Source organism: Falco punctatus (genome assembly GCF_963210335.1).
Source record: "Falco punctatus genome assembly, chromosome: 8".
Classification (NCBI taxonomy): domain Eukaryota; kingdom Metazoa; phylum Chordata; class Aves; order Falconiformes; family Falconidae; genus Falco; species Falco punctatus.
The window spans coordinates 24,910,338-24,930,373 of NC_137588.1; the positions used below are offsets into that span (position 1 = coordinate 24,910,338).

A 20,036-nucleotide genomic window follows, 5' to 3' on the forward strand; every position below is an offset into this window, starting at 1 on the left:
AATAAGTTTTTATTTAACAACATTAAATAAGCAGATACCATTTGATCGTGGTCTAGTAGATGTTTACAGGGTTATATTTTTTGTTGTCTGTTTTCCTGGTATGTTAGGAAAAAGAGTAATGGTGACCGAGGGAGATGTGTCACATAGATGTGAGGGGAATCCGTGTCCGAATCACAGCAAGCTGTGGGACATGTGGTGGCAGAGAGGGCAGGGCAGCGGCCTTTCAGATACTGCTTTGGAATATTCTTGGGTGCCTTCCCTGGTATGACAGTGACTGAGAATAGGCCCAATTGAACATGTAGTGTTTACATCCCTCCAGCCTCTTCCCTGGGGGATGGGGCAGGAAGAGGAGAGGGAAGGAAGCAAGGGATGATTGATGGGTTTTGAAAAGCTTTTCCCCGAGAGGGGAAGGTGTGGTCGCTCTACACATCTCCAGCTAACAAAGCCCTCCTGTAGGTGCAGTAGATGTAAGCTTTGTCACCCCTTTGGTGACTAGAACACTGCAAAAAAATAGGGTTCCTATTTTTCATATAGGAAATATCATATAGGGAATACAAATCTGAGCAGGAGAAGTAGCCTGTCACCATTACCGTTTATATGGCTTTAAGACAGTGTTTCAGCACTGCATCTGTGTCATCTGTGACCGTGGGTCTGTAATAATCAGGACCGGAGCACAGATCTCCTACTGTGTGTAGTACCCCTCGGGAAGGCATGAGCACACAGCTATGTTTCTGTCAGATCAAGCCACAGGTACATGAACATATTAAGCCAATATAATCTGATGCTGCTGCCAAAACAAGCAGCCATATCCACCCTCTCGATCCTGCCTGTTTTTGCTCCCATGCTACCTCCTCCATTATGCTGGCACAAGCGGTAGCACAGCCACATGCTGAACCAGACAAAGGAAATGAGCTGGAAGAACACTAACCTGATCAGAGGGTGGGGGGCGTGGGGGGGGAAGGGGAAAGGTTTCACTCAGAATCAGTTGCTTTTTTTCAGCAGTGATGTCAGCTGCTGTTGTTGTAAAGCTGGCGTGAAGCTACAGCCTTAACCAGACCAGGGAACATGAATTTATCCTAGCTCTAAGCTTCTGTGCTAACTTTATGCCAGCAGTGGGAATACAAATGATCTGCCATCCAGCATGGAGTTAGGGTGGCACAGGCAGACGGTACCTGATCCGGCATAAAGTCTGCTAGCACAAATTTACTCCATCAAACTTTTTTTCAGTGGCGGTGATTGCCATGTGGCTGCAGTGCTTTTTGTCCAATACTAGGAGCCCTTAAACCCGTGTTATAAAATCAAGGCCAAACTGAATAAGATCCATTTTAGGACTTGAAAGAGGGAAAAAAAGGAAAGTTATGGAGAAACCTAGTTCTGCCAAGTGACGGTGCTTTCTGACCGCCGCTGTACTCCGATGGGCTCTGAGCTGTGGTGGCAATGTATCAGGATACCAAAATACTCGGAGATTATTTCTGGGGAACTGATTAACTGAAGATCACGGCTTTTGTAGGTACTGGCGTTGTCAGCTGGCACTGCGTTACTTGGCCTTTCCGTAATGAACTACCTTGCTATTTTTTCTTCCATGCCAGCTGTTTCCCACTGCCACGTTTGTGCATGCGAGGTGAGGGCTGTGGTATTGTCAGAAAGAGGAAGAGAAACCTAAAGGTGCCCGATGGTGCATGTCCGTACCAGAAGGTCTGCTGCAGTGTCACCAATCAGGAGCTCAGTGGCTTAACAGGACCGTAACTTTGGGACTTCTTAAAAACTAGATTATCAGCATCACTGGGTATTGTAAACGTAATAATGTAAACGGTGCAGAGGGATAGCGAGTGAAGCTGGCGACCCCTTTTCTCCATGTGTCACACTCGAATTGCCCAAGACCTGTAACGTTTCCTGGGCCCAAATTTTGTGAAGAAAATCAGAATTTCCACCCGCTTCCCAGATACTGCCCTGAGGCATCGGAGGGCTGTGACCATTCGTGCCTCCCCCTCTCCCCACCCCGAACCGAGGGAAACTGCAGAGTTAAACCCCGCAGCTTCTGTTGCACTCGGAGCAGCCAGCGCGGCAGGCGGGGGGGGGGGAGCGCGGGTGTTACGCACAAATCGTGTGTCCCTGCGTGAGCCGGGGAGTTGCGGGGTGTCCCCAGCCGCCTCGGGGGGCCGGGACCGAGCCGGGCGCGCCCCGCGTGCCGCGCATTCCGCCGCGGGCCCGCCGCCCCGCTCAGGCGCAACCATTGCGGGCCGCGGGGGCGCCCGCCGCCCCGCTCCGCGCCCTCCCCCGGCGCCGCGCCCCGCTCCGCGCCGCCCCGCGCAGCACGAGGGCGGGGCAGGGCCGCCGTGGCCGCTCCGCGCTCCCCCGCCGCGGCTGGGCGCGCGCGCTGCCTCCCCGTTCCTGGGCGGTGGTTGGGGCCGGCGGGAGGTGGGGCCGGCCGGGCCGGGCAGGGCCGGGGAAGCCGTCGGCGGTCAATGAGAGCCCGTTGATGGCAGCCTGGGCGGCCGCGGCGGGGTAGGGTCGGCGCGGAGCGGGGCGGGGCGGGGGGCCGCGGGGGCCCGGCGAGGAGCCGCAGCCGGCGGCGAAGGCACGGAGGCGGGGAGCGCCCTGCAGCCCCGCCGCGCCGCAGCCCGGCGGCCGCCGAAGTTGCTCCCCATCCCGAGGGGAAGCCGGGGATCAGGCGGGGCGATGATCTTCCCCAGCAGCAACAGCAGCGCGGCGGGCAGCAGCCGGACCCCGTATCGGAAGCAGGTAAGAGCTCGGGGTGGGCTGGGGGGGCTCTGGTGGCTCCCCCACCCCTCCTTTCCCCCCGCACCCCGCGAGGGGCTGGGGAAGGAGCGGGGAGGCGACTTGGGTGAGTTGCAACTTGCAGCCTATTAGCTTCCCGGGAGCTGCGGTTGACAAAAAGAAACTCTTTCTGCCTTTTTCTGCCGCCCCCTCCCCGCCCAGTTGCGCCGTGACCTTGCCGAGTGCCCGGGCGGCGGGCGGCCTCCCGCGGGTGACCTTAGCGGCCGGGCCGGGCGGTGCGGGGCGGGCGGCGGCTGAGGGCCGGGCGGTGCGGGGCGGTGCGGGCGGCCCCGCTCAGCTCGGCAACAAGTTAGAGCGGCCCCGGCGTTGCCACACGGTGCTGCCGCAGAGCGAAGCCGCGGGCTGGGTTTGTCCGTCGGCGTGAACGGGCGAGGGGGCCGCGGCGCCCTGTTGCTCTCAGCCCCCGGCCCCCCCGCCTCCGGCTTGCCTCTTCTCCCCCCCCGCAAGTGCACAAGGGAAATCCTGTGACATTTTACGGGCTGGCAGATCGCTCCGATAAGCTCGGAGCAGTCGCATCTATGGAGCTGTACTGAAAGAGGAGGTATTTCTTTGTTTGTTTAGTCGCTGGAAATAAAATAGTTGAAATAGTTGAGTTACAACCTTGCTGGGCCGCCGTCTCTTTGGCTGCGCTTTTTACTCCCCCCCCCCCCCCCCCCCCATAAAATAATAATAATAAAAAAGTTGGCATTAATGTTACGCTATTTACTGCAAAAAGTGTCATTTTTTTCATCGACCCTTTGATAAAAAAAATATATATATTTAACTTTTTAAGTTCACCGGAAAGTGTGTGTGCGTGTGTGTGTGTGCCGGTGGGTAAATGGAGCAGAGGTCCCTGACAGGCTCCCGGCCCGGCGAGCCGTGCCAAAGACACTGGCAGGCCCCTTCCCAGGTGAGGAAAAAACTGGCCGTGCCGCTGCTCTTTGCAGCTGGAACAAGGGCTCCGGCGGGTTCGGCTGGCAGCGCTGCAGAGTCGCCCCGTTTTGCTCGGAGTCAGAATTCATAAAGGGCAGGAACAGCAGCTTGGATCTGGCTGCCCCGCACACTGAGGGGTTTTGCAGAAGCCACAGGGAAATTTTGAACTCGGGGCATTGTTGGGGCGGCGTGTGATCTGTGTGGCTAGCTTGCTCGACAGTGAAAGTTTGTCTTTCGTGTTTTCTTGAAGCTTTCACAAAAAAATTGCCGTTTCCTTTCTCCTCCCCCCGTATTTTATAGAAATATGTCTTCGATGTGAATCGCTGGTGTGTTACCTCAACAGCACTCTGCAGATGCTGCTTAACAGTGCGTGGAGTTATCTTTGTATCTTGTGCTTCGAGTGTTCAAGTCCGTGCATAATAAAACACGCTTATTGTGTGTGCTGGTTTTGGTTTGTTTTTAATAAATGCCCTGGCTACACCCACGCTGATGATCTTGTCTGGTGCTCCTGCATACTTTGTAAATGAAGCCAATGTATTAGGTACTGTTTTCTTACTCCACCTGAAGGGGCCCGGGACTGGGCCAGCCCGGTGGGGTGCTGGGCGCTGGCCTAGCGGGGGGCGCTGGCCAGGCCGGCGGCTGGCAGGGCTGTGTTTCACGTGCGGGTGTGAGTTCGCCTGCTGGCCTGGAGCAGGCTGATAAGATGCTCTTCTTTTCACAGTGCACTCCTTAGATTCAAAGAGCTAAAAGGGCCGACTGAATCAGAAAAACAAACAGACCCTTTTTTCCCCAACAGGCAGAGAAAGAAATGAATGCAGGGGTATTATGTAGGCTTAAGACCCTGGGTACCAAAGGTTTCTTTTGTTGGTGTGTAGCTATTCTCTGCTCAAACACTTCCTACATAAGGAGCCAGGGCCTGTGCCTTTCTCCATTTAAGTCCATGGAAAACTCCTATTAACTTCATTCATGTAGGCTGAGGTCGTTTAAAGATTGACTTTCTGATCTCCCTTTCATTCAGACTTCACCTGCAGGGGTAAGCTGATGTCAAATGGTGCTGAAGAGGGTTAGGAGCCTAATTCTTCAACTTGTGATAATTAAGAATAGTCCAGATTAAGCCTCTGCATGTTCTGTGTAACCCATATTCAGACAATTGAATTATAATTGTGCTTTAGCTGGAGACACTAGGTGCTGTTAGTGTAGGAAAAGTAGTCTTCCATCGACTCTAAAAGGAGAAACTGTATTTCCTATGCTAACAGCATGTGGTGTATGAAGCTGAAAAAAATTAAGTAACTTAAAAATGAAACTAAAATCTTTTGAGTGGCTTGTATGTCTAATATTGTAACATACGTGATTTCAGAACAGTGTAAGAGCACTTCAGCCTTAGTATTCCATTTTTAAGAGTCTGTAACGGATTCGGGTGGAAAGATGAGTGAGTTAGTGGTAAAAGGCAAGGCGATACGCTCAATTTATTTTTAAGGCATTGTAATATAATGTGAAATTCTGTCTTCATTTAAAACATTGACAAAATACCAGTTAGCTACAGTAGGTCCAGAGCTTTACCCATAACCTCTCTTTGTTTCCCCAAAGAGCTATGTTTTGTTTTATAAACAAATCTGTGCTTGTAGTGTTATGCTTGCTATCTGCTGTATCTATTTCGGTGTGTAACTCAGGCATGTAGGAGCCAGTTGACATCCCCGGTTTCAGGTCAGTTTCAACTGGGTGGTACCTAATCTTTTTCTCTCTCTTGGAGTACTTTTAAGAATACTAAAATATGGTCTCTGAAGTTGTACTTTCAAAAGCATTTCCTGTGTTACGGGGAGACGGGCATATTAAAAATATCCCTACCAGGCTTAGAAGTTAGATGTTGCTTAAATGAGTGGCAACTCATCTGAGAATTGGCTTGAAATGCAGATTCAGGTCTGGTTAGAGAATGAAAGGCATACCGTATCTGCAGTAATAACCTATCACAACGCTCATGGCCATGCATCCTATCTGAAAAAGGTAGGCGTAAGCTAATATTTTTACTAACTAGGTTTCCTCGAGCTATGCAAAGAATGCACATGTGTGCATCCGTAATGTGAAGGAAACAAAATGACATACAGTATCTTGCTTAATGCAGCCTTTCTTAGCCTTTGGTTTGTGTGTGCTGAGAATGTGGTGATTCTCTGTCCCTCCTCCCACTTTTGTTATTCTAATGTAAATCAGGAGGCGCTCCTCCGAAGTAAATATTTCTGCACTCTGTAAAATTATCGTAAATGGAAAATTAGGCTTTCTCCTGCCATCTGCTCCTTGAATCTACAGAGCTAGTGCAGCTATTTGATTAGGGATTTTAAATTGCTTTTGTGCAGGGAGCTTTCTCTGCTCTCAGGTTTCTCGAAGAGGAAGCCAGAAGCAGCTCTGGAGGCCTGGGATGGAGGCGAGCAGCGGGTCCCACCTACCACAGCCTGGGTGCTCAGGGAGCCCAGCGTGTCTGTGCCTTGCAACAGCTTTGCCCAGTAACACTGGTTCTTGTTACCTTTTGATGAGTGTAATGTTTATCACGCCAGCGTAAAGAGATTTACATAGTTTGCTGCTTTCAAGCAGATTAACTGGGCGTAGCTGCACGTGAGGAATTTAACACTGATTTGGTGTTTGGCCTGGGTAAGGAGAGACATACAAAGCTTTTGATTAATCTTTTCATGCAGCTCTGCTAACATCAAGGGCCATGTCGCAGGCTGGGTTTTGTTAAAAATTGAAGATTAAGGTGGGTTTTAGAAACTGGAAATAATTTAGAAACAGTTTAGAAATAGTAACCATTGCTTAGAAAAATGATGGTTGAATGAAGAAAGCTTTTGCAGATCTTGGGCTAAAAATGTCGATCAGCTTTTCACTCTATCTATAGGTTTAGCATATCAAGGAGCTACACCTGTAATCCTACTTTATTATTTCCCAGTTGGCACTGTGTGTGGTGTCTGTGTGTGCGAGAAGGAACCTCATTAAACTTGCAAACCTGGGCATGGTCATAACTCAAACCATGCAGCTCCGCAGAGCAGTCTGCGCCCAGACCGATTTGACATTGCATCGTGTGTGTATACGCGGTGCTGCCGGGGGAGGCTGAGAAGCCTAGGGAGGGAAGGATAACCTTGGTTACCTCAATAAATGGGGTTAGTTTATTTTTATTTCTTTGTTTCAGAACTATAAGAATTATGTAATTTTGTATCATCAGCTTGCACTGACACAGTCTATTTCCCTTTACCTTGTATACTATGTTAAAGAGCGTACCTGGGTTTAACAAGAATCAGCTCTACATTAAGTACCAGCTATTTTAAATTTTTAAGTGCATCTGTAAGACTGTTTGTGAAGTTCTGCTTTATTCTCAAGGGAGCAGAACTGCTCAGTCAGTGAATTTCTATACTTGTAACACCAGAAGTGAATAAAAGAAAAGGAAGCATCTTATCTTGTCAGGCATGATGTTATAGATTATAAAAAGAGATATGATTGTCTTATCTGTATTTAGCAATTTAAAGTTTTTGTTTAGTATTTCTAACAGGGTGAACAATATATTTTCATCTCTTTGGAAGTGTTATTGTTTAAAGTATCTATCTTTGTCATTAAGCTTCACATGGAAGGGAAAATAGAAGTCTGTGTCTTGAACATCTGCTGTTTTGTTTTGGGTTCTTTTTTTTTTTTTTTTTTTTTTCCTCCCCTGAAACTTTCAACTATTAAAAAATTTTGCTTGAGTTGACGCATTTCAGAGGGGTTAGGTCCTTTAAACTAGGATTACTGGCAGGGAGGAGAGGGGAAGGAAGGAAGGGAGGGGAAAATCCTTTCCTGCGAGCTTGAGATGGCTCCTAAAACATCCGCACAGTGCTGCAACCAAGTAAATAAAAATAATGGGTGCTTGACATGATAGCTGTTTTAGTCTGCATTTTATTTTTTTTCATCCCTGAAGTCTTCATTAAAGTTTATCTTTGCTTGTTGCGTGAGGCTGTGTATAACAAAAGAAGTCAGTGGAGAATAGGAACTTTTTATAAGCCTCATGGCTCTGTTTCCGGCTTCTTTATGAACGTTTTTCTCTGTTCCTACATCAGATTATTTTTAAAACAGCTTATTTAAGGGACACTGTGAAAGCTTATGAAGCCGTAGTCGTATTGAAGGGGTGCATGGAGGTGTTTTGGTCTTGGATGAGGCATGTTTGTCGCAAGTTTTCTAGAAAGCCAACAGAACCATGTTTAAATGATCTCAGAAGTCTTGTTGAAGTAGTTGTTAGTTATTTGGCATATGTTTCAGAACTGCAGTGTACTGTGGTAATTAGAACAGCCCTGCAGAAGCCACTGTATTTGCAGTTTCCTGATGCAACAGGAAAGGGAAGGGATGAGTTACAGAGGAGAAACGTGAGGGGGAACCACGGGTTAGATAGGCACAAACCTCCTAACCCAGCAACGTACACACAACAACAAAATCATGTGCTGTAGGAGCTGGTGGCTGTGATTAGCCCAGGTTTAGCTCTGTTATCCTAAGAGACTGCAGTTAAAGCAGTGTAGCTGCATGTGTGTGTTGACACACAAAGTAGTTTTAAACTGCAGTTGAAGTAGTTGAATGCTGGTGAGGGACTGCTTTAAACAGATTGAAGATGAAATAGGCTTGTGTCAGTTTCAGTTAAGTTTATTTATAGCCGTTTGAATTTAGTAACATTTGTTACAGTTTAAGTAAATTGATTTATAACAATAAAACTTTATACCAGTTTTAAGGCCTCACCCATACACTAAGTTGCACTAGCTTAAAAATATGTAGCAAATAGAAAAAAGAGCTTATAACGCTTCAAAACAAATATGGTTACAACACTTCAAAAACGTCTTTTTCTGAATTTATGATCTAGTATTAAGATATATCAGCTCTATGATCTGTTGCAAAATAAAAGCTGATAATTACAGATATGTACAAATATATAATAGTATAATACATAACAGTACCTTTTTGTTCGTGTGTTCTCATAAAAGCGGTGTTGTATGCTTAACCATAATAGTTTAGGAAATCACTGGCGTGTGTCTTATTTGTTTAAAGTATTCTGCTTTAGAAAAATGATGTGTCAAATAGAGTGAGTGTTTTGATTTTACTTGGTTGGTAGAACTGTAGAACTTTGTGAGGTTGCAGTGGAAACAAATAATGCATTGTTCTGGGGAGCCTCACTTGGGCTTCGTTTTCCTGGGGTGAAGAACAGCAGAAACAGCAGGGCAAGGTGAGCATCGGACTTAGTCTAGCCTGACCTTTACCTGTTTGTGAAACGAAATGCTTCTTTACAGCAACTAAATATGCGTAACTTTTTATTTCATTGTTGATTCTGTTACTTGACAGTGCCTCTTATTGACAATGGCACTTTCACACCTTATTCTAAGTGTTTTTTCTGTTTCTCCACTCAGATGAGAAAGGGGATTTATTTCTTTGCTTGCCTTCTATTGTTTTTGGTTCTTTTATATGTGAATCTCCTCTACCATATGGTTCTTTGCTTCAAAAAAGTGGAAACATGACTCTGTAGGTTAACTACAGCTCATATATTCTGTCATCTGGGTACTACAGTGTAACAATGTTAGAATTCAGTCCTTTAGGATATGCGAGATACATGTGTGGCACTACCATTTTTAGTGTGCTTGGGGAGTGAAGTCTAGGATTCAGGTGTGAGTCTGGGTGAGCATTATGGGGAGCTTTTCTGAGGATTGTTAGTCACTGCATGGCACCTCTTTCATGCCTGAGGTGTTACCAGCTCCCAGGAAGGCTGCTGCGGCTTAGTGGAGGAGTATCCAGTTATCTTTGACAATCTGAAGCAATGTTCGTAGATGCTTGACTCCTCCAAGGTGATTCAGGTGATTCAGAATCCTGTTTTAGGGTTTGTCTGACTCACAGGAACATCATCAGGTTGTGCTTGTGCTACAGCAACAATCTGAAATCACTCAAAATACCAGGCAGGCAAGGGTAAAATCAAATGTAGATCCTTGTTTACAAATCCAGAAACAACAAAATAAAATTCTGAAAAATGAGGAATGAAAAAAACCCAAAATAGTAGTACAGGACCTGAAAGTTTCCTTTACCTTGTATGCAGCCCTGTAGCAGACAACCTCCAGCCTTCTCAGGGAGACTGTGGTTATTGTACAACCCTGTTGCCTCAGGTTGTGTTCAGAGAAGAGGTGCTGATGGAAGGCTTCATATATCCTCTTATACTTAACCTATTTGGAGGCTAAAGGGTAGAGGGCTTTTTTAATTTTTTTTTTTAAAGCCAGTGATGCCTCTTTCGCTCAGCTGCCTTTCGCCAGACCATATAATTGTTTTTTTCCTGCTTTGGAAATAGTAATGTCTCTTGGGCATCACCAGGTGCAATGCTGCCTGTCCAGGCTTTGGAGTGCTCTTCAGCTAAGCACTGAAGAGATGGCTGGTGTATTGCAAAGGAAATTTTACGCTATGATGGATGAATCTCAACTCTTGTGCTCCTCTTTCTCTTCTACCTATACGTATAATTTGCTCATAATGCTTTAAACAGTTGTGTAAGAGAATTTTCTCTGGGCTGCTATTGGAGTGTGAAGACTCTGTTATTCTAGCTGCGGCAGGTTGTGTGCCCATCTTTGAAGATGGCCATGGTGGCCCATTTTGAACCATTTGTATTGCTGCACCGTAGTGCACGTGTTTGTTCTGGCTTAGCTTAGCTATTCACTTAGCTAAGGTTTAAAATAACCTATTATGACATGCAAAGCTTTGAAGTATGTAGTGTCAAAGTAGCGTACAGTACAAATTGGTGCTAACCTGGGCTGCCGTGGCTGTGCTGTGGGAGGGGGTGTGCCACGCATCTGTAAACACATTGTCTGGCCAGGACGTACCTCCTGCGAGCCTGGGAAGGCAGCACCCACACCTGATGAACCTGGGCTGGGGCAGAGCTGGGCACACAGTTCCACAGATTTCTGTCCAGTAGGAAAGCAACCACCAGCAGGACAGGATCCTTTGAAGTGTTCAGCGGTCTGTCTTCCAGATGAGTTCAAGAAGAGTTCTAAAAATGTGGCTCTGAATTGTGAGACTCTTGTTTATGCCAGTGCATATTTACATACTCGATGGTGCCACTGCCTGTGGTGAGACTACTGATATGAATAAGCGCTTATTGAGACAGAGAACCAGAAGACTTTTGAATTTCCCCAGTGAGAAACCTGAGATGGATAGTTGTTGTTTCCTAGGTTTGGTATTGGACTGACATGCAGCAAAATCAAATGGTATTTAAATTGCTTTAATATTATTCCATCCAATCTACTTGGCTTATGTGATCCTCACTATGACAGTACTTGTGCTTATTAAAAAATACTTCTGTGTAATTTGGGAAGAACATTTGAGTGGGTTATTAAATACTACTGCTTAGCTACTAACCTTTGAAAAGGGGACAGTTTTTGGCTTTTCTTCAGCATTCCAGGAGAGAGCGCTCTGGATGCTACTTATGAGAAACACTTATCAAACCTGGATTTTTAAAAAAGCGTTTCTGCAGTATTTAGTTTAAAAAGATAAATGATGACTGTTCCTTTATTGTCGTAGGGCAGCAGTGCTTCCAGTGCACATATATACATGTAAATATTCCAGAATTCGGGGCAATTTTTGAAAGGAGAAAACTGGCAGTATCCTGCAGTGCTGAGGAGCTATACAACGTGTTGGAAAGTTTGAGTAACTTTTATGGTGAAGAATATGAAGATGTAATTCACTATGTAGAATTTCAGTTGGTTGAAGGTGCTAGTGAAATTTAGGGCACACTGTGGCGCCGATGGAAGAATGCAGTGGCTTTTTGGTTGTCTGAAGTGCCTAGGAGCTGCCTACATTCCCTGTTACAATATTCCAATATCCAATGGAGGTTAATGAAAGATGGAAATTAAGGAAATGGTTCATTGTTTCAGTGTTATGTTGATATTTTAATTGCTGTATTGACAAAATCAGGTGAATTTTTGAAGCAGACTTTGCCAGATTGCCCGCATTCATAGTGTTCTTAGATCTGTTAGGTATGGACCATCATGGCCTCTGGGATGTCATGAATTGCTGAAGACTGGCTTAGGCTAGAAAAGGCACTTCGGCTTTTCATGCAGCTCTTCTTTACATATTCTGAAGAGTTGCTGGGAGTTCCCTGCTCTGAAGCTCCTGATGATTTTGGGCTTTCTGTTTGCAGTTGCAAGTGAAGCATTGATTGTTTTAGTATTATTAATGTATGGGTTTGTATTCCAGTATATAAGATGATGGAATGAAAGATCTAGTTTATCTGCATCTTTTATCTTTCTTTCGAAAGACCTTTTTTGGAGTGAGGCTTCTCTGCTGACTCTCTTTCAAAATTACTGAATCCGCAAAGCTGGCTTCTACCTTCACCTTCTTCGCCCCCTGAAATAAGTTCTGTGTTGAGTCACTGTCTTGGGTGACAATAAAAGTCCCAGATCAGCCACACCTATAAAGTTTATACAAGGACAGTACAGGGATTAAGATTGTGACATAAAGTTAAAATTGTCCTGTCAGTGATATTTTGGATAATCTTAGGTAAATTGTTTAGGTTTGGCTCTTCAAAAGATACTTATTAATAGTTGTTTCCTACCTCCTGTAGATTTTGTACAGAAATGTACTAACATCCAGAAGTGGGTCAGACATTACAGCAATTAGAACTAAATTTCTTAAATATCTTTATGCACTTCTAGAGATTTATGTTTAAGTCTGTTTTCTAAAGCTTAGCATAGAGCAGACTATTCAAAATTATAAACTTTGTGTTCAAATTCTGCCTGCCATTTACTGTGTGAGTAGTTACTTTACAGTCTATGGGAATGTTCACATGAATACTATTATTTATATTTCCAGATTAATACCAATGGCAGAGTTCATTTTGTCAAGAAACTGGACTGGTAAAACTATCTAGAACTCTAGTTTTAGAAAGGAGATGTTTTTTTCTTCCTAGCGGTAGTTGTCTGTATTTCTAAGTGGAAGTTTAGTGTGCAGAAAGGCAGAATTCAACCATTAAAATATTACTCGGGACAGGAATAACTCCCTTAAGTGCCATGGACTAGGTTTTGCAGAGTTTTTATCTTGATAGCTTTAGTGGTCTTGTGGCCTTCTCTTTCCTACTAAATTAACTCCCTGTGTTTTTTCTTTTCTGGGAAGTCCTTATTCCAATATTCTGTTGTCCCATTTTATTTTTTGCAATCCAATTAAATTGCATACATTCACATATTTGGTTTATTCTTTTAGGAATTGCAATGCATGGTCTTTCAACTTCAGTTTACTGTGTTGTAGCAAATTAATGATGATTTACAAGACTATTAGCATTAAACATCCAACGGTTGCATAGATTGATAAGCTGCAAAGGTAGGATTGCTAAGAAAAGTGGAGCTGAATGTTTTTATTAAAAATATAATTCCTTGAAATGGCCCACAGTGTAGGGCAAACCTGAAAGCAGTTGCTTGTGACTGTAGTTCTACAATAAGGAGGGGCCAGTGGTTAATTAATCTTAAAGTGTTAGCCATTAGCTGGGCAGATTCCTTTTCACTGTGGTGTTTTAATTATCAATTCTAAGTGTACTTGTCAAAAGTGTTTTCCTTTATCTATAACTTTCTGATGTATTCAGAGGTATGATTCCTTAGCTGAATCCTTGTACCAAGGACAAGAAGGTGGCTAATAAAGCTGTGGATGAGCTGGACTCTGTGCCCAAATGAACTGGTTTATTCCTGACTAGTGTTTGATGTGGTGTTCATCTCCAGCACCACACATGGTTCAAGGGAACTGTCCCTTCCCTTTCCAGAGATGGAGGCTTTCTCACACTGCAGCAATGTGCCAGCTGTGCTGATGCATGGCCTCCTGACTGCACGGGCTTCTACATACGTTGGTGACTGCTGCAAGCACTACTTGTATCAGTTCTGCGGTTTTTAGCTATAATTGTTTGTACGTCTGAGTTAGACTATACTGCGCTGCCAGGACCAGTTCATCTTGGCAGTTTAATTCCTCGTATATTTGAAGTGTTGTATTAGCAGTATATCTGGAAGCTTTCCTAGGTGTTAATCTGATTCTTGTATTTTTTCATTTCAGAATTAACAATGCTCTATAGTGTCTATGAAAATGATTCATGGTGTAGTCAGACATTTACCCCAGCAGCTATTTGGAGTGTTGCTGCTTTTAACTTTTAAGATGCACCTAGGAACAGCATCCTACATTTGCTCATCATACTGTTGCTAAACACCTGTAACAACTTCAGAACTAAGTTTCTGAATGTAAAGGAATCAATTATCATGCACCGTGAAGCCACCAACATTTGAATTTTAGAATAAGTCATATAGTGTTGTTTGAATTTCAGACATCTGAATTATATTCTTAACCACTTAAAACCGCTTTTCTATCAGAATTAAAAATCTCTTAGTTAACAACTAGCTGCATGAGTTAAAACTGTACTTTACCAAAAAAAATAATGGTTATCTCTTGGTTCAAACTGAGAGTGAAGTTTCAAATTAGAAGGCAAAATGCGAGGGAAACTGATGAGTACTATGGAAATGAGTTAGAATAGCTCTTCTGTTTGCATTACTGCAATACAAATTACAAATGTCAATAAAACCAGGAAATTATAAATAAAACAGATGTAAGTACATATGGTTTTTTTGGAAGTGCCTGGACAAGGATTTTGGAAAAGATTGTTATTTGTAAAGAGAAAATAGAATGTTTTCAACAGCCAGAGTGTTGGATCTAATAAGTGATAAGCATCTACCAAAACATCATCCTTTAAAGAATGAGAAAAGACTGGCTCAGGTTTGTTTCAGATAAGATTCTAAGGAAAATCTGACCCTAAGGCCAGAGCAGCATTGCTGCATGTGGCATGTACACAGAATTTCACTGAAGTTTTAGCAGACAGGTTTCTGCATGCTGCTTGTTGCCCTACCATGTGAGGCTTAGTTACAGACTGTGTACCACATGTATTTGCTGAAGTTGTCTTAGTTTGTGTGTGAAAACCCAAAGTTGGTTAAATTCTTGATTGTTTGGCAGCCTAATGCTGTTTTGTTACCATTTTCATGAGTCAGCACCGCCGGTAAAAGCAGCAGTCTGAACTTCCTTTTTCTTTGTGTGTTGTTTTTTTCTCGGTGTCTTTGTTTGATATTTTGGGTTTTTTTGGTTTTTGTGTGGTGTTTTTTTTTTTTGTTAGAGAGGGGGACACCCCTGGAAAGGGAGAGAACAGTTATGGGGGCAAGGCTTAGGCTTTTGGCAGTAGTGCCAGCTCAAGCTATTCCTTGAACTGCCATCTCAGTTTGTGGGTCCACAGTTGTCCTTAGCCTGACATCAGTCACGCTTCTCCCTTGTTCCTGTACCTTCTGCTTTTCATACTGGTGGCTCTGGGGCAATCCAGATTGCAGAGCTGATTGAGCTGAGATACACAGCACCAGCAATTGCCTCTATTGCACTTCAGCCTTCTCCCAACCGAGGGAAAAGTTGGCTGGAAAGCCGAGCTGCCAACAGGGCCAGCAAAGTCATCTTTGTTCTTTGTTTGGTTGTGCACCAAAGTCAGCTTATCGGACCAGCAGCTATGACAACCAGTGTTAAAGCTCTCTGACTTCCTTACACCGCCCTTTTCCTTTTCCCTATCTGCACATCCTAGATCTCTCCGAAAGTGCAGTTTCTACTTCACACTTTATCGGGAGTTGACTTTCCATGCTAAAACACCTTATCAGTAACATTTGAAAGATTTCAGCTTTCTGTGCGGTTCTTTGTTGACCCAATGCCACATTCAGACCATCAAAGGTCAGTACAGACATCCCTAATGTGTCACTAGACACCTACTGGGGAGCTCCACCAGTAGTTACCTACCATTGGAAATCTTGCCCTAGTTTTTATGGATGAATCTTCGGTTTTAATCTCGCCTACAGCTTTGAGAATTTCATCCTACTGAAGGAGTACTGGATTCCTTATTTATAGAGAAGCAAACTACTATTTATAAAAGCAGGCTCATGTGCTGGATTTTGCTATGCTGATTTTAGCAAACTCCTTGCCATGTTTCATCAAGTCTCCAGATTTGTTGTGTTCGCAGAATTGTGGTGATTTGCCTTAACATATGAAAGGACTCCTTCTCATCTGTGCACCCTTGATCACTTACATTTAGGAATACACTAACATTTTTAATAACTTTGCATAAAGAGGATTAGATTTACTAATTGGATAAATTCCCTAACTACTACTTTTGAATGTCTCATGCTTCTATTTGTTATGGCTTAAAATTAAAAGAGTTCCCTCACAGATTGTCTCGAATTGGTGCTCAGCAACTCCGTGCTTTAAATAGACATACGAAGTCAACTTCTCTGGGCTATAGAGGTAGACGTGCTGCCCAAGCTGGCTTTCATCAAATAACAACGGAACAGTTTTGCTAGAAACAGCCTGGATCTGTTGAGACTGATGCTGAGCAAATGCTAACAAGCGCTGGTTGATCCAAGTTGAATGGGATTGAATACTATTTGTACTATACTAAGCATTGTGTTCTGGAGTATCCTAGTCCCCGTTTCCTCAAACGGTGCTGGAAAAGCGATCTCTGCATTAAGTATGCTGGTAATCAAACAAGTCGTATGCATATTAATGTTACATCTGAAACTAGCCTTAAAGAAACAAGGTACGTGCTCTTTTTCTACTCATGTGCATAAAAATTGCCTATCTGGAGAGAGGAAAAAGGTGTGGGAGGGCGTAATCGCTCAGTATTGTGAGATGCAAGAAGTGTACTGACTGGAAATGTGAGAAGAAAATGCTTCCCTTTAACTTCTAGGAAGCTAAACCAAGCTACAGTTGCAGGTTAGGAATTTGGAGACATCTAGAGACAAAAATTGATACTTCCCTGTCTTTTCCAGGAGAAATTGTCTAAATGTCAACATTTTCCTTGTACTCTTCATAGCACGTAGTTTCAAGAAAGCAGGTCATAAAAGCTTGTGGAAGGGAAAAGTAGAAAGTGCATCATACTGTCTTAGTCCTCAAAGTTCAACCAACCTGTAGTCCGTATGATACACACATCTAAAAGAATGTAGCTATAACTGCTTTATGTGTGTACACACACACACACACACACATACCCCTTGTTATGGGCAAAGGGGCAGGATGGTGATAACAAATCAGAGAAACATTCATAGTTTCTTGCTGGTTGTCAAGCTACATTTTCTGCTGCTGGTGTTTCCTGATGGGGTGGGGCCATCTGAAGTTGTCTGTACAGTCTTAGCAGCATTTTCTGTAGTAACAGCAGCCGCAGAGTAACTCTTGTTTGGTAACTGTCTGAACCATTCATCAGCCAGATGAGCAGTTCTTGTTTCTGTCTGTCCCAGGAGTTAACATAGGTGCTTTCATCATGCTAAACTGATTGTTATTTGTTCTGTGGTGCCTGTGCATGGGTAAACCTCCATGTGCTACGTAGGAGGAAGTTGTGAAGATCGTTCTGGGCATGACAGACTGCTCTTTTTTTTTTTTTTTTTTTTTTCCTGAAGAGCAGAGGGTATCCTGTGTGTAACTGTGTTGTGTCATACATCTGTAGAAAATGGATCTTTTATGCTGCTTATGCTGAATATGCTGTAGTGAACATTTGGCCAAAAAGGTTCAATGTGCTGGCTGTTGGTATGGCTGTGGAGCAGTGCAAGATCATCTGTGAGAAATGTCAGAAGTTGCTTGGTGTCCGCTGCCCCCCAGCATTTAGGAACAGTTGTCCTTAGCTCTTCCTTTCAATCACTTTTGCTGGGTATAAAGCATACTTAAAACATTGCGGTATTCATCACCTTCCATGAGAATACAACTAACAGCTTGTCCGTCCTGGAGTTGTTAGCATGCATGTAACTGCACTGATATAGTTGCGTTAATGAAAGTCTTTGGTAAGTGCTACTGCCATGTCACACCCACGCTGCGGGCAGAGCAGCCAGGTGCCTGCACTGAAGTTTGCATGGGGTTTGCAACAGTCCCCTCCCGAATGGGAAATTATGCGAAAGGCAAATGTGTTAAAAGCAGTGAAGTTCAAGACTAGTTCTCTTCTAATGAGATTTCAGCTCCTGTGTTTTATTTTAAGAAGCCATGTAAGTCTTGAGAGTAATTTAGAAGGCTTTGGGAATTTCATTTGCAGTCTCGTACATGCTATACACAGTCCTGTTAAAATCCAAACAAAATTGGCATACCTGTTGCAGCGTGCAAACCAAGCAGAGTTTGCTCCCTGGTACTCTATAGAAAAGCCCTGCGTTGAAAAGTTTTGCCAACATTTGACATTTGTGTCTTCTGGTCTGCCAGTTCTATGCAATATTGAGATGTATAAAACTCTTGGACAGATTTCCAGTTTGTGCATATGAATGCAGAACCACTGGGTGAGAGTGGAACTAGGCTGATGTGTGCAAGTGCAGAAAACCAACTACTCCTTAGATCATGAGTCCGACGATTTTAAAAGTTGCTACTGATCTCACCCCATTCTAAAAATGGCTACATTGCTAATTTAATACTACAGGGCTGCCTTTGTTTAGTTTGGTGTTTTTGCATTTATGAGGGTGTGGTCACCCTGCCATAAAGAATTGCAAGTTCAGTGTCACACTATATGTGTGTGTGTGTGTGTGTATACATACCCCAGTTACAGCAATGTGGACTCTTTGAATGTCAAATACCATGACAAACTTAGCGCAAACTCTTAGTTCCATTTCTGTTGAAATTTAGTTGATAGTTACTTAAACCTGTGCTGAAATAATTGTAAAAGTGTCTCATACTTCCCTTTTATGTGACAGCAGTGGGGTATAAATCCTAAAGTATTTAATCTGCACTAATAGTGTTTCTCAAATTAGGTCTGTGCTCTCCTAGTTATATTTGAGACTAATTTTAATACTTTACCAGCAATATTGTGTATTTCCTCTAATGAGCGTTGATTATAATGAATTGGATCTATTGCAGAATGTAAGGATCATAAGGGCACTTTCTGAAATTTCAGAAATGGGTAACAAGAAGGTGAAAGGAACTTCCAGCTCAGCACAGATCATGCTGACCTCTCTTCTGCGGCAAATACTATAAAGGACTATGGAAATACTTGCAGTGGAGTAACTAGGAAAGGCCGTGATGCTCCGAGTATGTTTTCCCGTTGTCCAGCCCCTGGACGAGTCATTCATTCCCATGGAAAGTGATGTAAGACGCTACCATTCTCACTGAAGTTGGTTTAACTGTAACTTAGCATAGGCACATAACAAGCTGCTGAGCAACAGAATTGGACCTTCTTGGTATTAGTGTTAGAATAACTTTGTGTTGTACTTGTGCAGGGTATCTACACTGGCTTCTTCTTTGCCGATACCTCTACATTAGTTAGGCCTGGAGACACAGAAATGCATTAGACAACTAGAAAAGGAAAAAGATTTGCAAACTGAGTAGGAAGGATAACATATCTAAACTGATCTCTACTTCAAAGCACAAATTGTGCAACTCAAAAGAGCCTTTTCATGGGGTCATCTGGATTCAGTCTTGATGTTGAAGTCTCACAAAACTGGGTTCTTTTTCTACAGTTTTTTTTTCTGACATGCCACCTTTCCTCCAGCTGGAGATGCTGGCTGCAGTGAAGTGGGTGTAGTCTGTCAGAGAACGATTAAGATTTGGGAACGCAGAAGAAAAGGTGTGAGCCAGCTGCCTGCACTGTCCCATCTATATTGTCAGAGAATGCAGCAGGAGAAGCAGGAACAGGCTGGGGTGTACTGCGCGGGGCTACCTATTAAATACTGGCATAACAGAAAGGCAGCCTTGCTGAAAAGAACGTGTGTTCTCTTCTTTAAAATAGAGCAGAGGGATGCACAGTGACAATGCTGCTGCTGGGCAGGGTGTCGTATACCGCCCATAAGGAACCATCAATTGTAGACAAAGGGATTTTGATAGGAACCGAATCCCTCGTACATGGTCGGGCACAAGTTCTTCAATTTATTTTTTAACTTGAATAAACAGAAAATGACATAGCGGATCCCATGTCAGCCAAAAGAGCCATCTGTGGTCTAACCCTGTGACAAACAGTATAGCAATAATTCCAGTGCCACCAACAGTACGGAGTTTGCCAAAAAAGCAGATGCTTCTTTTGACATGCATCTTCAATGCAGTGCTGTTTCTATCCTATAATTGCTGTCAGTGGAGGGAGGGTGGATAGGATAGCCAGATGAGCAGGATGATGAAATTGTAATTTTGGGGGGAACAACCAAGAGTTTGGAAAATAATAACAAAAAATAAAAATAATTTTAAAGAAAGCTGAAATAAAACCCCACAGAATTCTGCTATGGGCTACGTGAAACCTGTGACACTTTTTAAGAGGCAATACTTGCAAAAGCTTATCAGAAATTTTAAGTCTAATACAATAC

At 43.6% G+C, this 20,036-nt stretch overlaps 1 protein-coding gene across 4 annotated transcripts in view; it reads left to right on the top strand.

Moving 5' to 3' along the window:
* RBMS1 (RNA binding motif single stranded interacting protein 1) overlaps positions 1-20,036 on the top strand; it is a 146,396-nt gene that overhangs the window by 50,343 nt on the left and 76,017 nt on the right. The window contains exon 1 of one of the 4 annotated variants that reach the window (XM_080399172.1): positions 2,164-2,742. The exons of the other annotated variants lie outside the window; for them this stretch is intronic. Coding sequence (XP_080255298.1) covers positions 2,680-2,742 — 63 coding nt within the window. The 5' untranslated portion in view covers positions 2,164-2,679. Of the gene's footprint in view, positions 1-2,163; positions 2,743-20,036 lie in introns of those variants that run through there. 4 annotated transcript variants of the gene reach the window in all.